The sequence below is a fragment of the Oryctolagus cuniculus genome, chromosome 1, assembly GCF_051225735.1.
Source record: "Oryctolagus cuniculus isolate XC-2025 breed Fujian yellow rabbit chromosome 1, ASM5122573v1, whole genome shotgun sequence".
In the NCBI taxonomy this organism is placed as follows: Eukaryota; Metazoa; Chordata; class Mammalia; order Lagomorpha; family Leporidae; genus Oryctolagus; species Oryctolagus cuniculus.
The window spans coordinates 49,900,001-49,916,399 of NC_142867.1; the positions used below are offsets into that span (position 1 = coordinate 49,900,001).

A 16,399-nucleotide genomic window follows, 5' to 3' on the forward strand; every position below is an offset into this window, starting at 1 on the left:
GAGTGAAATGGATTGGTTAGAGGATTATCTACTCCACTTTCTGCTCTCTCTCTTTTTATAATGTGTTAATTATCATTAAATATTTCCAACTCCAGAAGTATTTTTGCTATCAGACCAAGCTCTGATTAAATAAGTATTTAGAATATCTAACTAGAATATAAAATAAATATAAATATAAAATTAAAATAAAGTTCTATGGGCAGGATGGAAATTAGTAAAGAATAATTCAGATAATAATGTAAAATAGCTCTTTATTTATTTGGTTTTATAAAACCTTCAATTGTAATTGCATCTGCCTTAGAGTTAGACCACCTGAATTCAAATTCTGCCTTATATTTTTACTAGGCATGTTATTACTTTTTAACAAACTATTATGCCTTTATTTCTGTGTTGTTAGACAAGAATAATGGCATTATCTAACTCCTAGGGTTGATTGGGAACTAAATGAGATAATACATGCAGCAGCACTTAGCACAGTGACTGGTACATTTTAAGCACCTAGTTAAAACAATTTGCCTTTTCAACTGTTTCTACAATATCCATCCATCCATCCATCCATCCACCCAGTTAATATTTCTGACAGTGTGGATTGATGATTTTTCTGGCTTTCTTTTCTAGGGAATACATAGATTGTTAAAAATGTATTCATTTAGGCCGGCGCCGCGGCTCACTAGGCTAATCCTCCGCCTAGCGGCGCCGGCACACCGGGTTCTAGTCCCGGTCGGGGCGCCGGATTCTGTCCCGGTTGCTCCTCTTCCAGGCCAGCCCTCTGCTGTGGCCCAGGAGTGCAGTGGAGGATGGCCCAAGTGCTTGGGCCCTGCACCCCATGGGAGACCAGGAAAAGCACCTGGCTCCTGGCTCCTGCCATCGGATCGGTGCGGTGCGCCGGCCGCAGCGCGCCGGCCGCGGCGGCCATTGGAGGGTGAACCAACGGCAAAGGAAGACCTTTCTCTCTGTCTCTCTCTCTCACTGTCCACTCTGCCTGTCCAAAAAAAAAAAAAAAAAAAAAAAAGAAAAAAAAAAAAGAAAAAAAATGTATTCATTTGGGACAGGAGAGATATAGTGTGTGTGTAAGAATAGAAAAAGAGAGAAGAGAGCAAGTTCTCTAATTCATTGTTTTACTTCTGAAATGCCCATGCCCACCACATCCAGGGCTAGTCCAGATCAAAGCTAGGAGCCAGGAATTCAGTCTGGGACTCCCACTTGGGTGGTGAGGACCCAAGTACTTGGGCTATTACTTGCTGCCTCCCAGGGAAGGCATTAGTAGGAAGCTGAATTGGGAGCAGAACCAGACTCAAATCCAGGCATTCTGATGTGGAATACAGGCATCTCAAGAAGCATCTTAACTTCTGAGTCAAACATTCACCCCAGAATCTGTGGAACTTTTGAAATATGAAATAAACTTAATTGGCCACAGTGTATGGGAGAGAAGATAGCCCTGGAAAACCAAGTTATAACCAGAGAATCTAGTGGCTTTATTTTATTATTTATATAATTTTATTTTAAATAGTTTATTTGAGAGGCAAAGAGGGAGAGAGCAAGAAAGAGAGCATGCTCCCATTTGTCTGTTCACTCCCCAAATCTCCAGATGCCCGTATGGCTAGGGATAAAGCTGGGAATCAGGAACTCAATTTAGGTCTCCCACATGGGTGACAGGAGTCGATTTACTTAGGCCATCATTGCTGTCTCCCAGGTTCTGCCTTAGTAGGAAACCGCAGTCAGAGCTAAGGAACAAACCCAGCACTTTGATGTTGGATATGGGCATCTGAACTGCTAGGTTATTTAATGTAACTTCTTGAAACATTATTCAATATTTTTTTCACTTTAAAAAATGTTCAATTAATTGTTTCATTTATTTGAAAGGTAGACACAAATATAGGGAAAGACAGAAATTGGCAGACACAGAGAGATCTTCCATCTGCTGGGTTGCTTGTCAGATACTCACAATAGCCAGGCTGGGTCGTGCCAAAGACAAGAGTCAGGAATTCAATCCAGATCTTTCAGATGGGTGCTGGGGACTCAACTACTGAGCCATCACCTGCTATCTCACAGGGGTGCATTAGTGGGAAACTAGACTTGTAACTGGAGCTGGGACTCAGACTCAGCCACTCTGATGAGATGAGAGCGTCCCAAGTAGCCTCGGAACCATTTAAAATCCTCTTTTTTTGATTACTTTTTTTCTGGTTAAGTTATAGCACAATGAATTTATTTCTTTTTATTCTCTAATATTTAAATAATTGGGCAATGTTGACTGGGCATTTTCTTATGCAAAACATTGTACTAGGTACTTTCGTATTACAGAAATGCCTAAGGTTTTGTTCTTATTCTTTAAAAGTTTGTGATCTGGTTGGGGTTACTTGTATAAAATAAAGATGTCATGCATTTTAAAATGATTATGTAAGGTAACAAGATATAGTGACATATAAGAATATATATGTGATGTGCAAATGACGCACAAGGCATAATTTGTCAGAGCACTTACTAGAGGTGAAGAGAGGTTACCTAGAATAGTCCTAGTTGGCTTCCTTGTAATAAGAAGGGAAAGTGAGGAAGATAGCAGAAGAAGGCAACAATAAATGAAATTTAATTATGTCAGTCTAGTTAGAATAGGAGGCGAGAGTGTAGACTCAGGCAGATAAGTTGAAGAAGACTGGTTGGATCTGGATGAAGGGCCTTGAGTGCCAGGGTTAGGAATTTGGGTTTTGTTCTGTCATCAGCTACAGGAAGGTGACCTGATGGAGAGAGTGGCAGTGAGATTGAGTTGGAGGGAGAGGTACTGAAATTAGTGAAACTAGTTTAGAATCTGTTGTAGAAGTTTAGGTGTGAAGTGTGATAAAGGCTGTACTAAGGTAATGATGAGTGTGGTAAGAAGGATGAGCAGCAGAAATATTAAGGAGGAGCTGCTGGAACTTAATGTCAGGCTGCGCATGAGGAGCAAGGATAAAGAGGAGGAAATGGATAGAATGTTCACACTTTGTACCTAGATTACCCTGGGAATGATACTCTCTGTGGTTGTGGACGAACAAAGGAAAATATTGAGAAAAATGATGACAAATCTAGTTTTCAGATTTTTTTTAATATAACATTGCAGAGTATGATTTGGTGTAAATGCTTCACAATCATTTGAGGACTATTATATTTCAGGGAGATAAATGCTGGGGATATAAATGTAGTAAACATGTAGCTTAGATGTAAAATAATCAGATATTGGGTAAAATAGTATGAAGAAAGAATGTTTATGTTGACAGCATTAACATGTGAGTGATATTTTCTGGGTTATAGATTAATTAAAAAATACTATTAGCTCATTTCTCTCCATCTGCCTTTTTCCTTCCAATATTGTGAATTGTTGACAATGTATTGTGCACTGTGCTGGACAATGATGAAACAGTGATGAATAAGACAGATGTGATCCCTGTCCTCAAGAAACATGTCAAGTTTTTCTTTTTGTTATCAGACAAAATCTTTTAATGATTTCTATTTTCTTCTGTTTTCTGTAAGCTTAAGATAATATAAATGCAAACATTTTCTCTTCAGGGTTTGGAAGAGAAGAGGTTTCTTTTGCTTCCTCTTGTTGATACTTTTTATTATTACAGTATTGTAAGGAATACTCTGCAGGAGTATCACTTCTGGAATGGATTACATTACTCAGCATCAAAGTTCAAAAAGTGCTGACTACATCCCCTCTGTAGGGAGGTTTGTATTGTGTCAAGCTTGTAAGGAAGGTCTCTTGGAAATAAAGTTTATTATATTACTTGAAAGTTACCAGATCAAGGAAAAAATATATTTTCTTAAAACAGTTTTATTTCTCATATCCAAACACATCTCTTAATTATGTGAATTTTATCTTAAATCACAATACAACTTGCAACCAGAGATCAGACTTCCTCTTTCTCCTTCTCTCCCTATTCTTTTTCCAGCTTCATTTTTTGCCACTAAGACCATGCAATGTAATCCTTTCACTCTTTCCTTTACCATTCTTGAGCATAATAGAGGAACGGAGAAAGAGAAACAAAGCATAGGACTGATTGGCCAGTCCGTATTTCTATATATACAATGAAAAAGTCATTTTAAGGAATGAGATATCTGATTATTAATGTCTAAATTTGTATTCTTAGGTTCAAGCTCAGGGAACCCAATGTTTCGATTGACTGTAATTAGTTCCATTTTCACCTTGGTGTGGTGCCCACCCTCCCCTCCCTATTCCAAACTGCTCCATTTTTTGGTTGAGTGATTATAAATGATACGATTTAGCACAGATGTATCAGATAAAAATAGTAATTCAGCATTAAGTATATGACATGTTTTTCCAATAAAAAGAATGAGGGACCTTACTGATGAAAGGAAAAAAACTCCTAATGTTGGGAGGATTTTGAGAATGAGAAAGAGTTATTGACTTGTATGAATGTTTTTAAAGTGAACATTTTAAATTTTGAATTATAGATAAAAATAAAATCACTTTTATATGAGATCATTGAAAAATCAGTTTTTAAAGGAGAGAACAATCCAACATGGGAAGCGAGATACACAGAAGACCCATAGAATGGCAGATGTCCTAAGCAGCACTCTGGCCTCAGAATCAACCCTTAAGGCACACGGATCTGGCTGAAAAGCCCATGAGAGTATTACAGGCATGGAAAGCCAAAACACTCTGACAAAAACAAAAACAAAAACAAAACAAAACAAACAAAACAAAAAACAAAAAAAAAACACCTAAATGAAAGATCTCTGCGAGTGAGATCCCAGTGGAAAGAACAGGTAATCAAAGAAGTAGGTACCTTTCTCTGAAGGGAGGAGAGAACTTCCACTTTGACTACGACCTTGTCTAAATATGATCAGAGTCGGTGAACTCAAGAGGCTTCCATAGCCTTGGCAGCTCATGACAAGAGCCTTGGGTGATTACTGATGTCATAAATAAGAGTGTGAATTGTTAAATCAACAACAGGAGTCACTGTGCACTTACTCCTGATGTAGGATCTCTGTCCTTAATGTGCTATACATTGAGATTTAATGCTATAACTAGTACTGAAACAGTATTTTTCACTTTGTGTTTCTATGTGGGTGCAAACTGATGAAATCTTTACTTAATATATGCTAAACTGATCTGTATATAAAGAGAAATGAAAATGAATCTTGATGTGAATGGAAGGGGGGTGGGAGAGGGAAAGGGGAGGGGTACGAGTGGGAGGGAAGTTATGGGCGGGGGGAGCCATTGTAATCCATAAACTGTACTTTGGAAATTTATATTCTAAATAAAAGTTAAAAAAAAAGAGAAAAATCAGTTTTTTTGGAGCACCATCTGCATTGATGCTATTCATTTTCATTTGATCATAGATTCCATGTCTCCTAGTATGGGGGAACTATGTGAAACTTTCACTGCTTTCATACTAACCCAGTCTTGGGTTGCTGAGATCATTTTGATAGTGTGTCAGTCTGGTTATTGGATTTGGACAGAGATTCCAGATGTTGAGTGGTGCAAAATAATTGTGGGGGCCGGCGTGGTAGCGCAGTAGGTTAATCCTCCACCTGCAGCGTTGTCGGCATCCCATATGGGCGCCGGTTCTAGTCCTGGCTGCTCTTCTTCCAATAGAGCTCTCTGCTGTGGCCTGGGAGGGCAGGGGAAGACGGCCCAAGTCCTTGGGCCCCTGCACCCACGAGGGAGACTGGAGGAAGCTCCTGGCTCCTGGCTTTGGATCTGCATAGCTCCAGCCATTGCAGCCAATTGGGGAGTGAACCTACGGCAGGAAGACCTCACTCTCTCTCTCTCTCCCTTTCACTGTCTGTAACTCTACCTCTCAAATAAATAAATAAAATCATAAAAAAAATTGTGCATAGGTTATCCACCCTTGGTTGTTTTCTAGACTTGATTAGAAAGAGTGGATTGATTTTGTGATGTGGATTTTCAATCTCTAGAAAATAAAAGCCACTTTAGATAACAAAAATAAAGCATAACCTTTTAGGAAGAAATTAAGACAAGACCTTTTGAGGTTGGATCCCACCTGTCCTTTTTAACCTCCAGAATGGTTTCTTGGACAGGAAAGAAATCTCTGAAAGAAGGATTTTTAAAATGGACATGCTGCTGACATACTTAATGTTATCAGTCCACATGGCAGTTATCTAATTTGTAGGCCTTTGAACTCCGTGTTCATATAATGCTTTTATTGGTATATGTATTCACTTTCCATGAATTGGGCTTTTTTACTTTTAATCTTTATTGAATGTAAGACTAATAAGTCTTATTGTTAAACAACATAAAGATTGCATCATAGCAGCAAGTATTAAAATGCACTCCTTTTTGGGGGATGCCAGATAAATGTGTTTACTCTGTAGAGAGATTTAGATTTGATTTTTTGTTTTCTTCATGGTAATTATGTTTGCACTTTGCTGATCACTAGTTGTGCATTATTACAATGGAAGGTGACAATTTGATTGTCTTCAATTGGAGAAACAAGTAATTTTATATTCACTAAGCTGTCAGGTAACACTAACTCACAGTACTAAGAGCTCCTGGCAATGCGGCTTGGCACCTATATTTAACTGCTTTGATGCTTGTGTAACCTCTGCTGAATCTGAAATACTTTGCCTCCTGGAAATGGTTTTCAGGGCTGTACAATGAGGTTTTCATTAAGTAGACAAACTGAAAATGAACTGCAAAGCCAGGGTTGCTCCTCTCCTCCCCTTTCACCATCTCTCCTCCTCCCTTTTCTCCTCTTCCTTTCCCTTTCATTTTCCCCTCCTCCTCCCTTCTCTTCCTCTTCTCGTCCTTTTTTTTGATAGGGACCTGAAACTTATGCCTTATTTCGTTAAATGAAAGAAAAGAATTGCTAGTTTGCTTTGCTTAGCTGATGGAGAACCTAAGAGATTAGCCAAGATTAGCTTCTTTACTTAATTTCATTCACTGTTACCATGTATGAACTTTTATAGTTTGAGACAGTCTATATAGTATGAATTTTCATTTTTCTTTCTGGCAGTATTAAACAAAGTGAAAATAAAGATAAGAATGGAAAAGTATACACTGACAGCTTCCTATGCCTTTTCTCTGAGAAGCTATTGTTCTGGTTTATGATTTTCATTAATAATTGGATAAGATATCCTGTAATTGGGCTTCTATGGTAGTGTATCAGTTTCAAGCTGACAAAGATGTGTCTGTTATTCATGTTAAAAATTATGGTTCTCATTTCGTGTGAAGAGGAGATTCAAAGTGAACATATATAAATAAATTCATTATGCTGTTATTTTAAACAGCTTTCTTTCCCTCATGCCACATAGAGGTCTTGCAGTTGAGCTATGAAGTCATTGTACTTGATTAAAGATCTCTGTTGGTGAATATTTATAGTAGCCATTGTTTGGTTTCACTTTTATTGTTAAGTCACTGATTTTTATTTATATACTCTGGGCTTGACTTTCCAAAGCAAAAGTCCCAACAAGTTACTGGGAGGATGACCTATTAAAAAAAAAAAAAAAAACCTCAGTATTATTTCTGTCAAACAAAAAAGTATATGTAGAGGTTATGTGAAGTCAAGTTGTTTCAATCCCCGGAAGAAACTGGATACTCAGGGACACATGTAATAATTATAGGTTTTCCATAGGCAGTTAGCAGGCCAGCCATTAGGCTGGTTGCCTGTCTCTTCAAGCAGATACTAACCAATTAGACAGAGGTGGTTACGTGATGTAACATTATCAGGAGAAACAATTCATGAGTCAAAGCATTCCAAGACATATGAGCTCTAGTCCAAAGAACAGTCTTAAGCTATATAAAGTGACAGCAATATTGTCAGCTAAATATAAACTCTAGAAACACAAACTTTGATGACTTGAGAGGAATCTGTTCCAGGTAGTCCCTGTTAAATAAGAACCTCAGAGGGCCTTTGGATACAAATTTTGGTGCTTTAGTGTGAAAAATTAGAAGCCTTAGAGAAGTCAAAACCAATTGACCTAAGCCCTTTCTTAGGCATACTTCAAGAATTTCAAGTGTATTTCATTTGCCTCTTCTCTATTGATATGACAGCTAACTCAAATCAGTGTTTTCTTCTAACAGATGTTGTTTCTATGTGTCACCACATGTGTTCTGAAAGAATAGCTACAAACTCTAGGATATAGGTTTATAACTTTCCAAGGAGCTCTGCAAGCAGTTGCCTTATTTTCCTCTGAATTTTTTGATTGCTTATTAAATACATGGAAGAGAGAGAAGGATCTGGCAGATGTCCAGGAAAGTTTGGAAGTGGAGTGAGGAAGAGGAGATGGTAGTGCTGAAAAAAAAAAAAAAAGAAAGAAAGAAAGAAAGAAAGAAAGAAAGAAAGAAAGAAAGAAAGAAAGAATCATTATCAACCTTAGATTTCCAGAATGAAGCAGGGAAAGTTTTAAAAGAAATATCTACATTTTAATGTCTAGAATTAGCCCCTCCTGCAAGCCTTCCTCTCTCCAAGATCCTTAAACGTGGGAATTAGAAGTACAGGAAGAGGGTTTTTAAATCATTCTTTGCCCTAGGCTGGGTGGACTGGCATCCTTTGTAGGGGTTCCTGGGTATTGTGCTTTTTGGCAACTGAACATATCTGTTACTCATGCTCCTTCAAATGAGAGTCACTGTTTTGTATTTTTGGAAAATTAGTTGTTTATTTCTCATACAGATCAAGTGCAGCATTAAATTAACAGTGAATTATATGACTTAACTAAGCCTACCTTGGTAGCCTGGGGCTGAACTGCAATAATGAATGCGAATGTTGGATTGACCTTCTTATTTTTTCTATAAGTAAACCGACTGTTAAATTGTTGCTTTATGTTAAAAAACAGAACTTGTTTTGAGTAAATGTAACATGCCTGAAAAGTGAATGCCATTTGAAAATACTCATAAAGGTATTGAAAATATTATAAAAATATTATTTTGATGAATCAAGTGTATATAAATCCACAGTTATGTTAAACCAAAGGATACTTTTGGGAGATGGATTTTTTGCTAAGCAATAATTTTAAAAAATGTGATGTTGCATGACTATGCTTTATAAAAAAATTAAAAGCTTAAAATTGTTCAAAAATAATCCTAACTTTTAAACTTATATAAAAAATTAGCTTTTAAAAAGTAACAACATCAAATCAGAAAAGTTTTAAAATATGTGATATAGAACTTAATGTGTAGATATCCAGCTGCCTCATTATTTTATAAAATCTTGGGACAACTAATTTTGATTTCTTATTGAAGAACAGGGTGTAAACTTACTGTGTGAGTTTGTAATGACCTAAACATTCTCTCTGTACTAGTGTTTTGGAGTAAAATAATCATCACCTTTCTATAGGCATTCCTACTGGGCTCCTAGAGAACATTACTAATCATTGGAGGCTTTATCTCCAACAATTTTGTTCCCCAAAGTTTTTCCCAATGGCCTCATATCCTGAGAATTCAGTTGATCTGTTGGGCAGAAACATTTCAAACTCAGGAAACATATGATGGGAATTTAGTTTTATGTGTCACAAAGATACTTAATTCTCTTTGGAGATTTTACTTGATAATAGCTATGCCCCAGAAAACCATCTTGTTTAACCAATGTGATAAGTTGACAATGTAGTTTTTCTCTCTGATTATAATGTACTCTGTGTAGTCAATACACTGGTACCATGTGAGTGTAATTTCCTCTTTTATTTTATCTCCAATGCACTGTATTATAAATAAACAGTTAAAAAAAACACCAAACAAATCTGTTGCATCTCCTTTTAAGATTGTACCACTGTAGACACTTGTTCTAGTAAAGTAGAATTGGGCGCATTTGATTGCATTTAAATTTTTCATGCTTCAGCAGTTTGGCTGGGAGCACAGTAAAGAAAAATCCCATGAGCGAGGATAGTTTAGAATAATAGAACTTGATTTTGTGTATTATAGCGGCAACATTTGCGCTGCTTTAGTTAGGGTTGTGTCAGCACTTCCATTATAAACCCCTGTTTTCAGGGGGTATAACTAGGGGATTTTTTTTAATACAAATTAAAAAAACAATTCATTTGAATGATTTTTAAGTCATAATAGTGCAAAAATAAAACAAAGTAAAGTCACATAGAAATTGATCATTTTCATGAGGATTTTGAATTTCTTTTGCTTATTATATGTGGCAGCAGCTAAAGTAAGGTGCTCCTCTGATACACTAGAGGATGTGTGAAAATTATTTTAATGGAAAATTACTTATATGAGCATTAAAAATAAGTGTGAGCCTCCTACATGACTTTCGAAACCATTTAAAGAAGTGCATGTTCAATTTATAGGTTTCTAAAGGAGAGAAGCTATGGTGTAGTGGTTATATAGTAAAGGCATTCTCAAAAGTCAAATGTCTGTAGCTTCTAGAATACGGTTTATTTAGTCTAGAAAAATGGCTTACAAGAATGAAGTGAATGAGGATGTAATCAGTAAATCAAAGGATCATTTAATAAAGTAATTTTACACAAAACCAGTGAATAGAGCCTAATAATCAGTGAATCTAAGGTTTATTTAATAAACTATGCATTAAAAATAATTTGTGCAAACTTTACTTTAAAAAAAAAAGACAAGCCGACAATGAAAAATCTGAAAAAAATCCAACAATGTTACCAAAAGGAAATAAGAAAATATTTTGCAAATAGAACAAAAATCATTTTTTGCTCTGCTAACAACATCTCTGAGATCTGTAATAAAGTAAACACAAGAAATTTAACAAAATATGATATGGAAAAGTAATTTTTGTAGAGAAAAATGTTAATTCCTTTGCTAAAAGGATGGCTATCCAAGTTGACTGTGCTTTCTTCCTTGGTCATTAACCATTGTTGTCTTACCACTCTTTGCTCATTTTTCCCTTAATGATGGTGTGAACTGAGGTTGAGCAGTCAGATTTAATATTGCATTTTTCTGGCAGCCTCCCTTTTATTTGCAACCTCGATACACATTTGAATTTGTAGGTGCAAAATAAGAGACAGGTTGTGTGATATTATAAATAGGTAGCTTTCCTGAATGGTCACTGGAGGAATCACCAGAAGACTGTTGATGAAGTAGAGGTGAAGCCTTTCCTCATTAATTGTATTCAGCGTGTAATTTCTAAACTTCCCTCTGAATTTTGATTTTCAATTAACACTCCCCATTTGAAGATAATTTTCTATTTAATGTAATTGCAGGAAATAATTTATTGGCTGATTAAGACCCAGGACCCAGCTTTCCTTAAGAAAACACTTTAACAAACCAGCCTTTAAACTCAGCTCATAGGTTTGGACAGATTTAGTCTATTTTTACAGCTGCATAGTTGTGTTTAATTAGGATTGTGCACTATTGTTCACTGGTGCAGTTTATGGTTGAAATTATTCTTAAGAGACTGCTTTCACTTTGGTTTTGTGTCATGATTAATTTATATGACAGCAACAATCACAGATATTGCTGTTGGAAGGAGGCAATTCACTCTATAATAAGAGGATGTTGTTGAGAGAGCTAAAGTCACTCTGAATCTTGGATTATGACTTTCAGTTGTATTTAACTGTTTTAAAAAGCAACAGTAAATTCATTCTTTTGTCTTTAATGTGAATGAGTACATTATCGGTACTGTCATTATGTGAACTAAGAGAACATTCTTGGTGTTTGTGGCAAGCTCTTGATAAACTTGCAGATCAGCCATAATTTCCCTGGTTTTACTGTCGTATTTAAGGGACCAGTAATGGAAGCTCTACAGTGATTCTTGTATAGTTAGAAGCACACTTTGGTTGTCGGTTTTCGTAACTCTATTTATTTGTCCATTTGTTAATATTGGTAGAAATTCATCAAGAATATATTTATCTGATCTTTGATATTATATTCTTTAGGATATAGAATTTTTTGTCCTCACAGAAAATGAAGGCATTCTTTTTGCACTCCCTATCCCCTATTTTATTGTCTAGCATCAAGTGTAATAGGTGAAATTTTATTATTTGTTGAATGATTATTATAAGTAGGTATCAGCATTTTAATATGTTTCAAAGCACTTCAAAAGCCTGTAATACTTTTATTTAGAACTGTGCATAATTAGATTAGCTGATCTTATAATAATTTTTTTTTCACTGTAGGATACTAAATCTGAGCCCCCTCATTAATTGTGAGAAATTTAGCATTAGCTGTTAAATCCTATGTGAAACATGGGCTGCTACATAAAAACTACTGTTTAAATTGGAATTAACTTAATTATTTTTCTTTGCACTTGATATTTCCTTCACTGCAATATTCATGAAAGCATGTGACAGATTTGTAAATTTAACTGTTAATCTCAGATTTCTAGACCCTTTAATCAGTATTTATTTGTCTGTAGAAACAGTACTAGCAAGTTAATGATTTGCTAATTTGAAAAATGCTCATGTGGTTTCCTATGTTAACTGATTTGTGCATTTTTAAAAAAATGGTATGAAATCAATTAATGTTAAAGAGCAATTAAGGTGGAGATTTTATTCCTTTCATTACGCAGCAGCTTTAGAACTAAAGATACAATAAACCAAAAACAATGCAAAGTTTTAGAAAAAAAACTGAATTGTTTCTTCTGATAAGTTACAAAATTGATGGTTTTATTTTTATTTTTTTTTGACAAACTTAATGGTTTTATTTTTAAGCATTTTCTGAGAAATTCATCCTGATAAAGTAACATTCTAAAAGTTTTGAAATTCTGTTTAATAATAGTGATTTATTGATTGTATCCTTATAAAAGCACAGAATGGAGACTTTGTCATGCGGAGTGTCATCAGTGATTATTTGTGGAACATAGTGAATGTCCAGTGTTATTTTAGGAGATTTTTAAGTATGCACAGAATTTGCTTTACTATTTTCATAGTAATTGCATCGAGTCTTGAATGTGCTTTCCTACATGAACCAGAGGTATAGTCATTTCAGATACCCAATTCAAATGCTACAAAATTGCCTTAAGCCTAACATAACATTAGTCACTGAAACAATATGTCACAACTTATGTTACAGTAGTTGACACATCTTAAAGGTCTTTACAAAAACCATCAAATGGACACTAAGTAGTTTTAAGGCCTAGAACTAACAATATAAAGTAAACACTAAGAAGTCAGGACTAGATTCACTCAACCTTTATTACTGATTATTTACCATCCCAATTGTATTTTCCTACACAGACTTCTTTTGTTCCTAAATAAACCGTAGGAGAAATTTGGACGTTTGTGCTTTCAAGTCATCATGTAATGTGGCTCATTTGCAGTTCATTCATTCATTATTTTCATTGCTAACCATCAACCTAATTGCTCTCAAGAAGTTTATAACGTAGTTGAGAGAACTGGAAGAAAAAATATACACATGTATACAACTGTAGATTATGAAAATTTATTCTATAAAAAATTCATTTGTGGATTAGTAAGAGGAAAAATATGTAGCTATTACTGGAAAGAGGTTTGCTCAGTTAAAAGCAAAGAGAGAGAAAGGGACAGATAAGCCAGGAGCTGTTTCTTAGTGGTTTATAGTAGACTATACATATCTCCAAAGAACTTTCCTTTTTCCTGAATTAATCAAATGCAAGAGATGGTTTACTTTTGTTGTTGTTGATGATGGCCCTTTTCATCCACAATGTTTTTCCTTTTCTGCAGAAGAATGTCTTCCAAGCAAGCCACCTCTCCATTTGCCTGTGCAGCTGATGGAGAGGAAGCGATGACCCAGGATTTGACCTCAAGGGAAAAGGAAGAGGGTAGTGATCAACATGTGGCCTCCCATCTGCCTCTGCACCCCATAATGCACAACAAACCTCACTCTGAGGAGCTACCAACAATTGTCAATACCATTCAACAAGATGCTGACTGGGACAGCGTTCTGTCATCTCAGCAAAGGATGGTGAGCTTTTAAAATCTGCCCACTGACACTAAGCGTGTTTATTTATATGTCCTTATTATAAATTGGTGTTTTAGGGAAAGCTGAAAATGCATGGCATTAGAGTTGTTGTGTTCAGGTTCTGAAACAATCTCCAGGTATATATATATAAAACTAATATACCAGGAAACTTCAAAAAGCTCATGGGAAGCAGAATTAAAAGATAAATTAATTTTTGTCTAAAATATTTTGAAATCTATGCTTTTTTCCCACAGTATACATTGCCACAAACTTTTTGCACATCCTTTGTATGCATGGGTTTAAAATATTTTGCAGTAAAATAAATTTATTTAAATTCCATTTACCGTGAATTCTTTGAAGTATCTTTGCACTAGTAACTGGGAAAACTTAAAAATGGTTTCTGATGTAGTTTATATCTACTCTTAGGTCAACTTACTAAAAGATACTTGATTTATTGGGGGTGAGATTTTGTTACCATATGCTCTGAATCACTGAGTTTAAGGAGGTGAACTTGGTAATATTACAAAATAAGTATGGCTGTGAATTAGCACTGAAACAATTTAATAAGCAAATTTGGCTATATGAATGAGATCTTGTGAATACATCTTCAGTGGGTAAATGCATATATTTATTACTTCTTACGGGCATTTTTTATTTAAAAAACTGTCTTATTTGTATACATGTATCTTTATTTCAAGAGGACATGCAAAGCTTGTGAGTATGTTTCAATCAGACTGCAGGAGTTTTTTTTTTTTTCTAAAAGTATAAATAACATCAAATGCCAGTACATGTAGTATATTAGCTTGTGCTTCTATGTTAAAGTCCATTTCTAATCATCAAAACAGAAACCATAAATGAAATTATCTAGTTCAAAGAAAAAATATTTTAATTGTTAGCACTCTTTTAGATCTTTTAACATAAAAACCATAATGTGTTTTTAAAAATTTTATTTAAATTATTCAAATTTCATGTATTTCATGTATACAAATTGAGGAACATAATACTTCCCACTCTACCCTACCTCCTACCCATGTGCCAACCCTTCTTCCTCATAATGTGTTTTATTAGATTAGAAGTTTGAAACTGTTTTGCATTTAACTAATCACATGAAGAATGTTTTAAGTGAATGATGAGGAAATTCTTATCAAAGTGATATTTTTAAATGTTTACTATTAATAACACTTTTTTTTAAAAGATTTATTTATTTTATTTGAAAGTCAAAGTTACACAGAGAGAGGAGAGGCAGATAGAAAGAGAGAGGTCTTCCATCCACTGGTTCACTCCCCAGTTGCCCGCAATGGCTGGAGCTGCGCTGTTCTGAAGCCAGGAGCCAGGAGCTTCTTCCAGGTCTCCCATGTGGGTGCAGGAGCCTAAGGACTTGGGCCATCTTCTACTGCTTTCCCAGGCCGTAGCAGAGAGCTGTATTGGAAGTGGAGCCCATGTGGGATGCCATATGGTGTTAACCTGCTTAACAGGCCAGGGTGTTAACCCGCTTGTGCCACAGTGCCACAGTGCCGGCCCCAATGACACATATTTAAATGTACTTAATGTCTCAGAAACTTAATTCAATAATTTATGGAAGCAGGCATTGTTCTTTTCCAGACACAGATGGTGCTCTGGAACAATTGGGTGAGAAGTAGGGGACTGGAAGAAAATGTTTCCATAGTGATATTTTAAGTATTTATTTTATTTATTTGAAAGGCAGAGTTAGAGACAGTGAGGAGGAAGCAGAGAGAGAGGGAGAGAGAGAGAGGGAAAGAGAGAAAGAGAGAATCTTCCATCTGTTGATTCACTTCCCAGATGGCTGCAATGGCTAGGTCTGGGTCAAGCTGAAGACAAGAGTGTGGTACTCCACCTGGGTCTTCCATGTGGGTGGCAGAGGTCCTAGTACTTGTATCATATTCCACTGCTTTTGCAGGCATATCAGCAAGGAGCAGCTTTGGAATGGGAACCCACCCTCATATGGAATGCTGGAGTTGCGAGCCATGACAACTCACTGTGCCATAACTTCTTCCCTAACTCATTTTTGAAGTTTATTTATTTTTTTATTTAAAAAAATTTTTTTTGACAGACAGAGTGGACAGTGACAGAGAGACAGAGACAAAGGTCTTCCTTTTACTGTTGGTTCACCCTCCAATGGCCGCCACGGCCGGTGCGCTGCAGCGCAGCGCTGATCCGAAGCCAGGAGCCAGGTGTTTCTCCTGGTCTCCCATGCGAATGCAGGGCCCAAGGACTTGGGCCATCCTCCACTGCGCTCCCGGGCCACAGCAGAGAGCTAGCCTGGAAGAGGGGCAACCGGGACAGAATCCAGCACCCTGACCGGGACTAGAACCTGGTGTGCCGGCGCCGCAGGTGGAGGATTACCCTAATGAGCTGCGGCGCTGGCCTTAAAGTTCATTTTATTTATCTGAAAGGGAAAGGGAGGAGAAGAAGAGGAGAGGGGAAAGGAAGAAGGATATCTTCCATCTTCCATGACCAAATATTCACAATAGCCAGGGATGGGTCAGATTGAAGCCAGAAGTCAAGAACCCTATCTGGCTTCTCACAGGAATGACAAAGACCCAAATACCAGGCACATCAACAGGAAGTTGGGTTGGA

The 16,399-nt window shown here is 36.3% G+C and overlaps 1 protein-coding gene across 50 annotated transcripts in view; it reads left to right on the forward strand.

Annotated features, from left to right (window-relative positions):
* Positions 1-16,399, forward strand: part of SOX6 (SRY-box transcription factor 6) — a 647,472-nt gene that overhangs the window by 244,574 nt on the left and 386,499 nt on the right. For all 50 annotated transcript variants that reach the window (XM_051833972.3, XM_089328236.1, XM_070073077.2 and 47 more), the window contains one exon: positions 13,564-13,804. In XM_051833972.3, coding sequence (XP_051689932.1) covers positions 13,564-13,804 — 241 coding nt within the window. The remainder of the gene's footprint in view (positions 1-13,563; positions 13,805-16,399) is intronic.